This window comes from Cydia strobilella, chromosome 18, assembly GCF_947568885.1.
Source record: "Cydia strobilella chromosome 18, ilCydStro3.1, whole genome shotgun sequence".
NCBI classification, from domain to species: Eukaryota; Metazoa; Arthropoda; class Insecta; order Lepidoptera; family Tortricidae; genus Cydia; species Cydia strobilella.
Window position 1 is genome coordinate 11,591,439 of NC_086058.1, and position 14,243 is coordinate 11,605,681.

Genomic DNA, 14,243 nt, shown 5'->3' on the forward strand with positions numbered 1-14,243 from the left:
GTACAATAAAGCATTCAGGAGACATGCCTGACTGTTGGCACTTTGAGTCGGAGTTTGGAAAGTTCACACCCTTCATTCGGGCAACCGCACCTTACTAGACGGCCCGATTCGAACTTTGATGCGTTAAATATTAGGTTTAGAAACGATATAGATTAGATATGTCAGTGTCAAAAGTGACGTTTCTTCAAACAAAAACGTCACTTTTGACACTGACACATCGTTTCTAGACCTAATATTTGACGTATCTAAAAGTTCGAATCGGGCCGAGAGTCAAGGAACTTGAAACCTTAACCCGTGGAGCGAGTATAGGAGTTCCATACTAAATACTGTGAAACTGAAGCGCTCTAGAGGTTAAGCTTAGAAAACATGTAAACTATGTGTAAATATGAAATAGAGTCTTTAAATTTGACCAGCATATTAACACGTTGGCTGCCATGAGCATCACCGGTGGGTTCAAAAGCTCACTTAAATTTTTATTGGGCGTGGGAGCAATACAGTAGGTGTAGTAAGATGGGCAGCCAACGTGTCAATGTGCGTTCCGACTCCCCCCGGTGGGTAGAAAATTAGGATTTTTTTTCCTAAACTAGTTGCAAATTTGCTTCCGTCGGCTAATAATTAAAACTAGTATGCTCGAACATCGCAAGGTAATTGATTAAAATCAATAAATAGTATTTTTTATTGATATCTTGAAGATTATCTAACATGTAATTCAATAATTCGACGGGTCACATTGTATAGAAATTCTACTTATACCAAATTCCGTTTTCATTGCAAGTGAGTATATACCTAAATAATGTTGTGTTGCTTAGTATATATTCGTGCTTCCGTGGGTAGGTCTAGTTTGATATAATACATATATCAAACAGTGTTATTAAATTAATCTAAGTTTGACAGCAAATTCGCTTATTCAATGTATGAACTGCTTGAACTTCACTCTACTAGTCTACGCTAATTGAATATATTTAGCGTAAACTCAATTCGTAGCGCTTCGTAGAGGCCGTAGAAGGCTACGAAACTGCTACGTGGCTACGCGAATAGAAGGCAATTTACAGAGAACATAATTATGTATGTTTGTTATGTAAACATTTATTGTATGTTTGGAAGGACAGCTTGAAGACAATCAGTCGCCACAATAGGGTAAATAGACATATACAAACCTATTTAAATATGAGATTGCTTGTGTTTTGCTTAAGTTGTTATTGTTATATGGAAATACATAATTACTTGTAACGACTACCGATCTCTTACTTTGTTTAAACACTACTCAAAACAACACGCAAGTGTTATTGGTCAGAATAAAAAATATTACAGCATAATATTGCTAAAATTTAAATACGCCTCGTTATTTAATTTATTGAAGACTCAATATAGGTAATGAAAATAAACCAAATTCCCAATATTCATAAAATCACGATTTCGGAGATTAAGATAATGGCCGCTCGTTTTAGGTAATGATAAATGAAAGTTAGATTTTTTGCTCCCAGGGGCCGTCAACCCTGGCTTAAAAGGCTATTAGGGTTAAGTTTGACCCACAGATCACTTACTATTAGTTATAGTTACTTGCTCTAAGAAAATAGTGACACGTTAGTTCAAATGTTAAGTAAAAGCATATTCATAGTGAAGTAAAAATTAAATAGTTAATATAGCTTTTAATTATTTATAGATTTACTAATCTTTTACATTAGTTATTTAAGTTATTAAAAAAAACTGATAATAAAAACATGCACTATGTAAAGCAACAGCAACGCACACCTGTGGGCTGAAATTCGGTTCTCATCGACATAGAAACCAAAGTTGTTATTTTAAATTTTTTTGCATTGTTATGGTGACTTATGAATTTGGGACGATTTGGCATAAAGTCGTTATGATTTTTTTTCGAAAAAAATGTATGGAGCAGGAACAAAAAAAAACAGTTTATTTCAAAAACCGCGAAACAAACCGTAATATTTTCGCAGATGGTAATACTACGAGTTATTTGTGTTTTTTGGCATACTACATATTTCCGTCTCGAGTGCGATTTTTTTAAATCGTTAATTGTTTCTATACAAAACTGCTAAAAACCTACATTGTTATGCTAAACTATGAATTTCAAACCATTTGGCGACACTCTTTATGCCAAATCGTCCCAAACTAAAAAGTTTCCATAACAATGCTGAGCATAATTTATTTCAATAAAAAAAACTGGTTTCTATTTCAATGAGAGCCGAATTTCAGGCCACAGTGCGACGGCTGATTACCACAAGTTGGCGCTCCTATACCACATGATTAAGTACGACCATCCACGTTTTATATGACATTTACGAAATGGGGCCCGTTACGTAAAAGCTTAAAACTTTAAATAAAAGAGGAAGTATTTTTCTAATGAACTGAATTGCTTATAAAGATACATCATAATTTATGATTTCACGTAACAAGTCCCTTCAGTACATACATACATCTACAAAAAACATCACTAGGGGTAAACTTATGTTTACTCCTAGACTAGATAAAGATCTACAGACACAAAACAAACTGTATAAAATACAACTGATTGATGATCGTACTCGTAGCACAATATTTTAAGGCATAAGCGCGCCCGTATAGTAACCGCGATTTGAAAACCTTATAATGTGAAGTCTGCAATGGGTAGTCTATCATTTGGGCATCAAACCTTGATCAAGGGCGGACGGGCGCGCACAAAACCACCTTCTTAGCCCTCGCAAAAACATTGGTGGATTTATGAGCAAGATATATTTATCTAAACAACTAAGTAATTACTCGTAGTCAAACCGGCCTGAAAATCTAATTAACCTCTTGTATATGTATGATAAGGATCCTGACCGAATTTGCTGTCATCTAATCGAACTTAAACTATCGTGAGATATATTTCAAAATATTTAGATCAGTACGGTTTTTACTCACTATTATTTTTGGTCGCTTTTGGCGACATGTTACCATGGTGTTGGTGTAAACCGTACTGATCTAAATATTTTGTTGTCATCTGTTTGTAGTTTTTTCATGAACGATTTTTCTGCTTCAGCTCAACCGAGGTATGAACCCATGATTTTGACCACCACGCAAACATGAAAGGTCAATGCTATCTCAGAATAAAAAAAGTTGGCAAAAGGAATTAGTTGTTACCACATCACACTACCACAACACGCAACCACAGACAGATATGTATTTTTATTCCTATTCGATAATTGATCTAATAGATACAACCGTTGTTTCAGATGACTACAATCGAGTGGTGCTAAACACAGTGGACCGGGAACCAGACTCAGATTATATTAATGCTTCCTATATAGATGTAAGTATTCGTTACTAATGGCGAGTGATGGGCAACCTGTAAACACAGTGGACCGGGAACCAGACTCAGATTATATTAATGCTTCCTATATAGATGTAAGTATTCGTTACTAATAGCGAGTGATGGGCAACTTGTAAACACAGTGGACCGGGAACCAGACTCAGATTATATTAATGCTTCCTATATAGATGTAAGTATTCGTTACTAATAGCGAGTGATGGGCAACCTGTAAACACAGTGGACCGACCGGGAACTAGACTCAGATTATATTAATGCTTCCTATATAGATGTAAGTATTCGTTACTAATAGCGAGTGATGGGCAACTTGTAAACACAGTGGACCGGGAACCAGACTCAGATTATATTAATGCTTCCTATATAGATGTAAGTATTCGTTACTAATAGCGAGTGATGGGCAACTTGTAAACACAGTGGACCGGGAACCAGACTCAGATTATATTAATGCTTCCTATATAGATGTAAGTATTCGTTACTAATAGCGAGTGATGGGCAACTTGTAAACACAGTGGACCGGGAACCAGACTCAGATTATATTAATGCTTCCTATATAGATGTAAGTATTCGTTACTAATAGCGAGTGATGGGCAACCTGTAAACACAGTGGACCGACCGGGAACTAGACTCAGATTATATTAATGCTTCCTATATAGATGTAAGTATTCGTTACTAATAGCGAGTGATGGGCAACTTGTAAACACAGTGGACCGGGAACCAGACTCAGATTATATTAATGCTTCCTATATAGATGTAAGTATTCGTTACTAATAGCGAGTGATGGGCAACTTGTAAACACAGTGGACCGGGAACCAGACTCAGATTATATTAATGCTTCCTATATAGATGTAAGTATTCGTTACTAATAGCGAGTGATGGGCAACTTGTAAACACAGTGGATATGCTTATGAAGCCGATGGTCCTGGGGTCAAATCCTGGTGAGGGTATCACATTTAAGTTTTGTATAACTATTTATATAAATCCATACTAATATTATAAATGCGAAAGTCTGTCTGTCTGTCTGTCTGTCTGTGTGTTCCCTCTTCACGCTTAAACCGCTGAACCGATTTAGATGAAATTTGGCATAGAGATAGGTTGAGTTCCTGAGAAGGACATAGGATAGTTTTTATCCCGAAAATCATCCCTTAAGAAAGTAAAAAGTGGGGTGGAATTGAGATAATTAACGAAGTGCCTGCTAATTTGTGTGCATAATATGCTCAAATTTAGATTGCTATGAGATTTTCTCCAGGCGCTATTCTTACTCTAGCTGCGGTTACTAAGTCCACGCAAACGAAGTCGCGGGCAAAAGCTAGTAATATATATATCGTTGCCTAAACCACAACACAAGCCTTATTGAGCTTCAATAAGCTTAGTTTAGGGCTTAGTCAATTTGTGTAATATGCCCTATAACATTTATTTTTTATACTTACACTAAGTGATTCCATTTATTTTTTAGGTACCGTTATTCACCGAAAATCGAAGCAGTGTTGTTTTTTTATTTAATTTAATAAAACAAAACAGTAAATCTATACCCAACTACGGTGTAGCCACAAAAGCCAGATAATTATGCAGATAAAATAAGTCAAATTATAAAAGCCAGTTTTTTTCTACTCATTAAGGCATTTAATTAAGCGTTCTACCAATACAGTCATGTGTTACATTTAGTTTAATATTTTTAAAAGCTGCAGAGCAACACTGCTTTAAACTTTGTTCATTTTACAACAAATAATGGAGGGACTGAAGACTCCATACAGAACGGATAACAATCGACGGAAAGTCAAACTCGAGTTTTGCTCGTAATGGGTTCCAATTCTTCTCAGTCTATTAAATGTTAAACAAGTGGGTACTTGCTCAGTAGAGTTGCTATATAACATTAAAATAAAGTATTCAAAATACGACAATACAGTCGTAAGATGGCAACAGAGAAGAAGTAACAAGCTCAAAAACGTTTTCGTTTAATAATGGTAATAGTATCTAGGTGACCTTCATTGCTACACATAAAATGAATGTATGTATCATCTGAAATTGCCCTTTGTTTCTTTGCCATTGACGTCATAAAAACTCTATTTTCACGTTAACTTTTTCGTCATTTTGTACTAGTTCGAGAAAATTCACTAAATAGAATCTAACAATGCTTTTGTCAAACATAATAAAATAATCCTTATTTTAAAATGCCAGCAAGTTTTATTCTAAAACAGAATCTAATGTAGAAACGGCTTTCGAGGCAGAGATCCTGGATTTGAATATAATTTTATATAGGTATACCAGCTCGACGAAACCTTCGCCGTTCAGTTTTCGAAGCAAAATTTTATATTTACTCAGAAATAAACAGTTTTGATTTAATAAACCTGTTCAATATTTGTTCAATATGCAGACGAATGCAACGAGCATAAAGACGAACTTAGATTTATTCTAATTTATTAGTAGGTATCCATATAATTTTTCTAATGCAGTCGGTGCATACCAATGGGTTCTTTTTTTTTATAGCCTGACTCTTTCTTGAAAACTTTGCCTTACAATAATGTTTTGCATGCAATTACCTACATAAAGGGTAGGGTATCTATTGTCATTGCTTTTCAGTGTATTCGCATAACAACGCTCACAAATACCTAGGCATAATGTACATGTACAACATTATTGATTATTAATGAGTATGTATTTTATCTTATCTTATGCCTGGTAATGATATAAAATATTAGCACAAATAAAATACATTAAACACAAATGTATAAAAAACTAAAAATCTGGCTCTGAACTAAGTTTCTTAAGTAGGTAACTAGGTACCTACTTACTAATGATCGGGTAAGCGAAGCTTATTGAGTCTACAAACCCTGTTACGATCAATAATACTACGAAACCCGTAAAACTCTTAAAAGCTTATGATGAAAGTGGAAGATTAATAAATATTATTTACTCTCTCCCGCACTGAGCTTGGAAAACTGAGCACGTTTGTATATAATGAGTGCCGAGAAGGTTAAGTCACATATGTATTTAGAGATACATTTATGTGGACTATGATTTATATGTTGAGGTATGTAAGGATCGTAGCAAGTGGAAATCCGTGGTCTCTGCCTACCCCTCCGGGAAATAGGCGTGTTTATATGTATGTACGTATGATACGTATGTAAAGATATGTATGTAAAGAAAAGAAGAATACGGAGGTTATATACCTATTACGTACTTATATATTTTATATACCTACGCGTGATTCTTTACTGTTTTAGTACAATTTATTTAAGGATGCACCCTTATTATTCGATTATTACATCCTGCATTAATATGATTTAGTGAATACAGGAAAGAAAAAAAATACAAAAATGGCCATACTGTTCAACTTTTCAGAGACCACTAAAAATATACCTGGAGTTCAGAAATCTGATTTAGATACGACCGGTCGCGACCTTGACGATCGTGATGGTGATTGGCGCACTTCTTCGAATTTAACTTCATTTTGCATGCACCAATCAGCGTGAGCGATGTTCAAGGTCGTTTCAAAACTAGTTCAAATGTTAAATCTGAATCGGGTTCCTGTAAAAGAAAACGTATCGGTTTCATGGAATAACTAAGTTGTTCACTTTTTATCTTTCCGCATCAAGACCCCGCAATCATTCGGTATATTATCGTAAAAGTTCATACGTTTATATCAAATGATAAGGACTACCTGCAAAGCTGAAACGTTCATTCATAAAGTCATATCGGGGTCTTAAAGGGCGGCAATAAGCGCAAATGAGGCCAATTTGTAGCGGTCACTATCGAGCCGTAATAATTTAGGAGGAATGGTCGGAGTGCCGCTTATCTGTCCATGTTTTCAACATAAGCGGACGATACAAATCTACCGTTGAACTCAACAACTTTATTTGATTAATAATATCTTATAAACTGAAATAGATGTCTTAAACAAAGGTTTTTTTTTTTACTACATAAAAAACACAAATCAAAATTTGGATAAAAAAAAATTGATTTGTTTGTTTGTACTTTTTACGCTGTGCTCCAGAACAAAATTAGGTACGTAGCTCGAAAAGCGGCCAAGCTAAAGTGGAACTGGGCTGGTCATGTCTGCCGAATGCCGAGTGAGCTGTGGGCTAAAATCGCCACAGAGTGGCAGCCCAGCTCAAAAGATCTGGCAGACCTCGTCGGCGATGGCTCCTTTTTAAAGTAATGGCCAGAGGGATCGGGAAGGCAGGAAAAAGTGGGGGAGGTATTTTTCCAGCAATTATAGACTCATAATAAAATACTTTTTAATGTCGGTTTTTTAATGCTGTTTTAATTTTATTCATTATCTTCTGTATGAAAGTAGCACTGTAATTTTGACGGAGGTGCATATATTTTAAGTTTAATATACATGTACAGAAACATAAACAAAGACAATTGGACAGAGGTAACAACAGGTCGTCTTATCTAATTAGTTTTATTTCATAATATACCTAATGAATGTGTTTTGTTCGCAGAGTATATTAAAACCCAATGCGTACATAGTGACGCAAGGGCCCACAGAAGACACGGTGCTGGACTTCTGGAGGATGATATGGCAGGAGCGGGCGGCTGCCATCGTCATGCTCACCAAGACATTCGACTTTATCAAGGTATGAACAAGAAACAGTGTTCTTTAAAGTAGGTCTACCAGCTAAAGCGGTTATTATTAAAACCCAATGCGTACATAGTAACGCAAGGGCCCACAGAAGACACGGTGCTGGACTTCTGGAGGATGATATGGCAGGAGCGGGCGGCTGCCATCGTCATGCTCACCAAGACATTCGACTTTATCAAGGTATGAACAAGAAACAGTGTTCTTTAAAGTAGGTCTACCAGCTAAAGCGGTTATTATTAAAACCCAATGCGTACATAGTAACGCAAGGGCCCACAGAAGATACGGTGCTGGACTTCTGGAGGATGATATGGCAGGAGCGGGCGGCTGCCATCGTCATGCTCACCAAGACATTCGACTTTATCAAGGTATGGCCATGAAACAGTGTCCTTTGACGTAGGTTACCAGCTAAAGCGGTTATTATTAAAACCCAATGCGTACATAGTGACGCAAGAGCCCACAGAAGACACGGTGCTGGACTTCTGGAGGATGATATGGCAGGAGCTGGCGGCTGCCATCGTCATGCTTACCAAGATATTCGACTTTATCAAGGTATGACCATGAAACAGTGTCCTTTGACGTAGGTTACCAGCTAAAGCGGTTATTATTAAAACCCAATGCGTACATAGTGACGCAAGGGCCCACAGAAGACACGGTGCTGGACTTCTGGAGGATGATATGGCAGGAGCGGGCGGCTGCTATCGTCATGCTCACCAAGACATTCGACTTTATCAAGGTATGGCCATGAAACAGTGTCCTAAGAATAAGAATAAGGTAACGTAGTTATAAAAGTTATTATGGTTTGTTAAGGACTGGTTGAAATGACTGATTTGTATTTAGTTAAGTACTAAGTTACTACTAGGAAACTTGTAAATATTGCCATTATTTTTGAAACTGTGACCTGATACTTAATATAAAAAAACATAAAACAAAATAGCAATTAAGCAAAGTTAAGTAACTGTTAATATGGTATAGTAGCAATTGTTCCAACGACCAGAGCATAGATCTTAAGTAATGATGATGATGATTTTCGGTATTATTCACCATAAATATTAAACCGACCGGTCTGGCCTAAAGGGTAGTGACCCTGCCTGTGAAGCCGATGGTCCTGGGTTCGAATCCCGGTTATGTTAGGTTAGGTTGTGTGATGAGCACAAATATTTGTTCCTGAGTCATGGATGTTTTCTATGTATTAAGTATTTGTATAAGTATTATATTATATATCGTTGTCTGAGTACCCACAACACAAGCCTTCTTGAGCTTACCGTGGGACTTAGTCAATTTGTGTAAGAATGTCCCTATAAAAAGAAAAACCGGCCAAGTGCGAGTCGGACTTGCGCACCGAGGGTTCCGTACTTTTTAGTATTTGTTGTTGTAGCGGCAACAGAAATACATGATCTGTCAAATTTTCAACTGTCTAGCTATCACGGTTCATGAGATACAGCCTGGTGACAGACGGACAGCGGAGTCTTAGTAATAGGGTCCCGTTTTTACCCTTTGGGTACGGAACTCTCAAAAGAAACAATAAGTTTCATACTTGGATACAACAGACACTAACTACTTTTAATCCAATTTATGTCAACACAATCTTGTCACAGACCGTTTTTCCTCTGCAAAGAAATTTATCATTGTTTCGCATTCTCCTTTCGCATAATTCAGTCTACTTGTCTTGTGAAGTCATGAAATGCAAAGTTCCCTTGTGTCGCGGTTGGTTTTCAGAAAATCATATGATGGTTAATGTTGCCAGATTTTACTTGGCGGCTTGACTGTGATTGTTTGGAATTCGTGCTCAAAGTTACGACGTCAATAACGTATCGTATTTTTATTTTAGATTACCTATTACAGGGGATAATATATTCATAGTAAATTATAACTGGAGTGAAATATTACTCCACGCTTACATTGCACGCTTATTACATTGGTAGAAATTGGTTAAGAAATGCAAAAATTTGTTAATACCAAACCTAATCCCATATGACACACATCACTGCACAAATTTTCATCCCAATACATTAGTAAAGTATTTAGTATAGCGAATATTCGCTTTTATAATATCTCTTGCATTTTATCATTATTATATTCAGAGATTTAACAAGTTAAAACTTTAAAGATATTATAATATGTGTAAATCTCATTCGGTACTTGATGTTAACTGTTTGAAAACGCGAATTGCTAATGTTTTTTTCAATAGTATTTTGGGAGTTTTATATTAGTTACCAGGCCGCAGTTAAAAAAAATGCTATTATTTGAAATCCTACAGTGAGTAGGCAACCATCTTGATCTTGTGAGGTAGGATATCAGCCAAATAACTACCTACACTTTTTTGTAGTGAAATATATTAACAATAAAAAATGAACACGTCACATCGAACTAAATATAAATGTAGTAACCAACCATTCCTTTTTGTGTAATATATTATATGTTTATCCTATTAATTTTGTATGTATTTATATCCTTTATCTTTCTGGTACCTTGTTGTACATTTTGCTACATTTGTCACCCTCTTTTCACTTTCTCCTCTCATCTACTCAAAGGTTAACTGGAAGAGATCCCTCAAAGGGATAAGTTTGCCTTTGTAGATCTTATTATTTGTACCATGTAATTTTTAATATGTATATTTGTACAATAAAGAGTAAAAACAAACAAACAAACAAACCATTCCTAAGAGAGAGGTAAAAAGTGAATCCTTATTTCATTTCATTAATAGCATTATACCTATTATAGCATTAAACAACAATTGTAATTGTTACAAAAAGCATAAGTACTCAACAAAAAAGTTACTAAAGTTGGTCAAGCAAATCTTGTCAGTAAATAAGAACAAAAAAAACTACACTTCTCCCCTCTTCTGGGCGCCAGCACCAGTGCAAGACAAAGACAATATGACTTTCTCCGTCTACGCCCGAAATGAGATAGTCCATTAACAAACTATAAGTATATTACAATCTCTCTTTTCCATTTATCAGCCAAACAATTTAAATCTTAAATAAGAGAAATGTTAAACTTCAATTTAAACGAGATTCCAAGTTTGAAATCAGCAGTATTCATGTCCTCTGAATAGTGCTGATTACCAAAATAAGCAATTCAAGTGAACAGCACAGTAAGTGCGACTGGTCGGACTTTAACACATACAATTTTCAGGCAAGCGAGCTTGATACGTGAAATCAGGAATTATTCCAACAGAGGGGTTTTATTACCCAAACCAACATTTTGTATGAGCTTGAGTGTACAAAACTGATCTCGGCCACTAAAATATTACGCCGTTTTACGCCCAGACACATACAATAATATAAAGTTAAATAATATAACGTTGCATATGTCCAAAGCATTATATTATAGGTTAGTTGGCATATTGGCTGGACGATATTTTGAAATACATCATCTTAAAAAATCTTAGATTAATTTGCTGCAGGATAGTGTAATAACAGTGGTGCGTAGTGGTCATATATGGGCTATCTACATGAATGTTGATGCAAATCAATATCCACGCAAGAAAATAATTGAATTTGATTGATAGCAGAACATAATAAATATTAAATTGGTACTAAATTTAGAATATTTAACAATTATTCATATGCGCCGTCACAAAAAACATTATTGTTAGCTCCAACCACTCCGTTGATCGCGCTACGCCGCCGTCAGCATTTTCCGCGCCAGCGCCTCTCTCGAGACGAGCTGACGAAATTTGAAAAATATTTTCCACCCTATTTATTAAGTATATCGAGGGTTGAAAGTTTTCTAAGATTATATAACGAGACGCTCGCGACAGCGGTTGCTCCGGTAAAATGGTGTAAAATAATAAAATATGAATACACTGAAGTTTCAGAGCCTTTTTCCTTCAGTGTTATTAGTTATCTCTTTTATTTATGCTCTGGAGGAAAGTTATTATTCCTCATATGAAGCGTGGTACCTACAGCGTAGAATTATTAATATTTCTGGTTCGTAAATAAATGTACGAACACGGTCTGGCGTAGTAAGATTTAAAAGAAAAATTCAAGCACCGAATTAAACACTTATTTTTACTAAAGTGACTGCTATAGACTTTCCAACCCGGAGGGGAAACTAGACCTTGTTGGGATTAGAAAATATATAGTAATTGAGCTACTTGACCGTTAGAGTGTTTTCACACTGTCCGATCCGATATCGGATGTAGGATCCTACATCCCCGTAGTCAGGCCGCGGGGACGCGCCCAGGCGCCGTCTTTAGCGGAACGCACACTTCAACAAGCATTATGCCTACACATACGCACGCAACCAAATATTATCGGTCCGACAGCTGACGGGGCGCTCCGACATGGCTGAATTTATCGGAAGCGCCTTTCCGATATCGGATGTCGGAAGGCGCTTATGACAAGAACGGTTGCAGGAGAGTGCCATTGGCATTATGTCAGCCTTTTTTGCGTTATTTATCGTTTTTTTGAACGCTCTTAGAAGTTCTCGACTACTGTCGTATACAATCCATCAACTCTTTTGATCCACTTCCTTATATTTCATTCTGTCTCCACTATGGGGGCTCATTGATCAATATTTAAAAATGTTCTCATTCCAGGTGATGTGCGTCCAATACTGGCCTCCGAGCAAAGACAAGGAAGAAACATACGGGGACTTGCATGTATGCATCGAACGAGAAGAGGAGCTGGCCAATTTCCACATACGCACGTTTAGGCTTTATAAGAAAAACGAACAAGGTGTAAGTAACTTTTTCCGTGTTACCAGAAACAATACAGCTGTTTAGCTCTATAAAAGCACTGTTTGTATCTAATATATCATAGATTTGCTGGACTGTTGTGGACAGTGTTGTGTCTCTGAGTTATACATATAAAGTAGAGATATAAACGTTTATATCATCATTTATTATCACAATTTGGCTGCATAAGATTATACAGCTACACACACACATAACGTCACGTGATAACGGTCACAGATATACAGCAAGCAGTGGCCGAGTTGCTTTTGTATAACTTTTCTAACACTCTAAAGTTTCAATAGGTGTTTTTATATCATTACTTTGCTAGAAATTCATTTTTTTCTTAATCATTATTAATTTATAAGCTGCTCATGTCAGTGTACTATCTGCTAGTTATCTAGTCTTTAACTGTTTGATATTTAAGACATGCCATTTACTTTATCCTTCGCTTGATCCCTGTGCTTTGTGTATGTGCATGTTGTGTGTGCGCCTGGATATTTTTTTTATCATCACACTTGCTTGAAAAAGATCTTATATCATGCGTTTGGACAAAGGCCTATATTGTTCCCGCTGGAGTTATGGATTGTGAAAAAAAGCTATAACCCTCGGAAGTTATAGCTTTTTTTTTACTGTTACGACACTAATTCATACAAACCAAGTAGCGTATATAAGTTTTATTACTTTTAAAATACTGACGTTTGTAATTTAATATTTTTGTTTATGTTTAAAAATATTTAATTTGATTAATTTAATAGTCGTTTAAAATATTTTTACATTATTTTCAATCGTGGCTGAATGCCGAATAGGTCTGTGCCTTCGATGCCTAACCTGTCAAGAAATGACAATATGGCGGACGAATGTTTGATATCACCGTATTTAAGAATTATTTCGCTTAAAATTTAGTTATTCTTCGCAAGTGTGATGAAAAACATTGTGTGTAACTCCGGGGGTAAGAATATTGCAAACACGGGTCTTTAATTCCCACCCTCGTTTCCAAAATTTCACTTACTCTTATCTTACTTACCCCTCGTTGCGCAATGTACTATAGGGACCTCTTTTTAAACAGGATATGTATTGTTTATTATTCAAGATCGTTATCTTCTCTTTTTATATTTATGTATGTATATAGGTAGATACATGTAACTTCTTGGATACGCAACACATCCTTATTCGTTATAATCTCAATATCAATATGACCTCGGTCTCTTTAAAACAAGAGTGAATAGGCTGTTACTGAACCGGTGAGCTCCATCTTAGGCCCTGTCTTCACTTTCCATCAGGTGTGACTAGGGCCAATCGCCGATCAGTTTATAATAAAAAAAAAAAAAAAAAAAAATCTCAGTTCATCATAATATATATATATGCCTTCCGTTTCTCTCACATATTTTTTTCTTAATCTTTCTGATGAGTTAATGTATATGTTTTTTCATAAATGGCAACAATCTAGATTACATTAAATATGCAACACCTCTACGTTCGTAATACTCTCCCAGTATTTAGATTTAGACTAATATAAAAAATATCGTTTCCTTTTTATTTCGTAAATAATCCGTTTTCATAGTTTTATTTCTTCAACTGTATATACCTTAGTACATAATGAATTTTGCTCCTGCAAGATAAATACCTTTCGATTCGACTTCTACTATAACAAATAAATGATAATACCTCTT

The 14,243-nt window shown here is 35.9% G+C and overlaps 1 protein-coding gene across 1 annotated transcript in view; it reads left to right on the forward strand.

Moving 5' to 3' along the window:
• LOC134749552 (receptor-type tyrosine-protein phosphatase kappa) overlaps positions 1-14,243 on the forward strand; it is a 212,486-nt gene that overhangs the window by 182,932 nt on the left and 15,311 nt on the right. Inside the window, exons 6-8 of the mRNA XM_063684538.1 lie at positions 3,213-3,289; positions 7,753-7,887; positions 12,436-12,576. Of these exons, the coding sequence (XP_063540608.1) occupies positions 3,213-3,289; positions 7,753-7,887; positions 12,436-12,576 (353 nt within the window). The remainder of the gene's footprint in view (positions 1-3,212; positions 3,290-7,752; positions 7,888-12,435; positions 12,577-14,243) is intronic.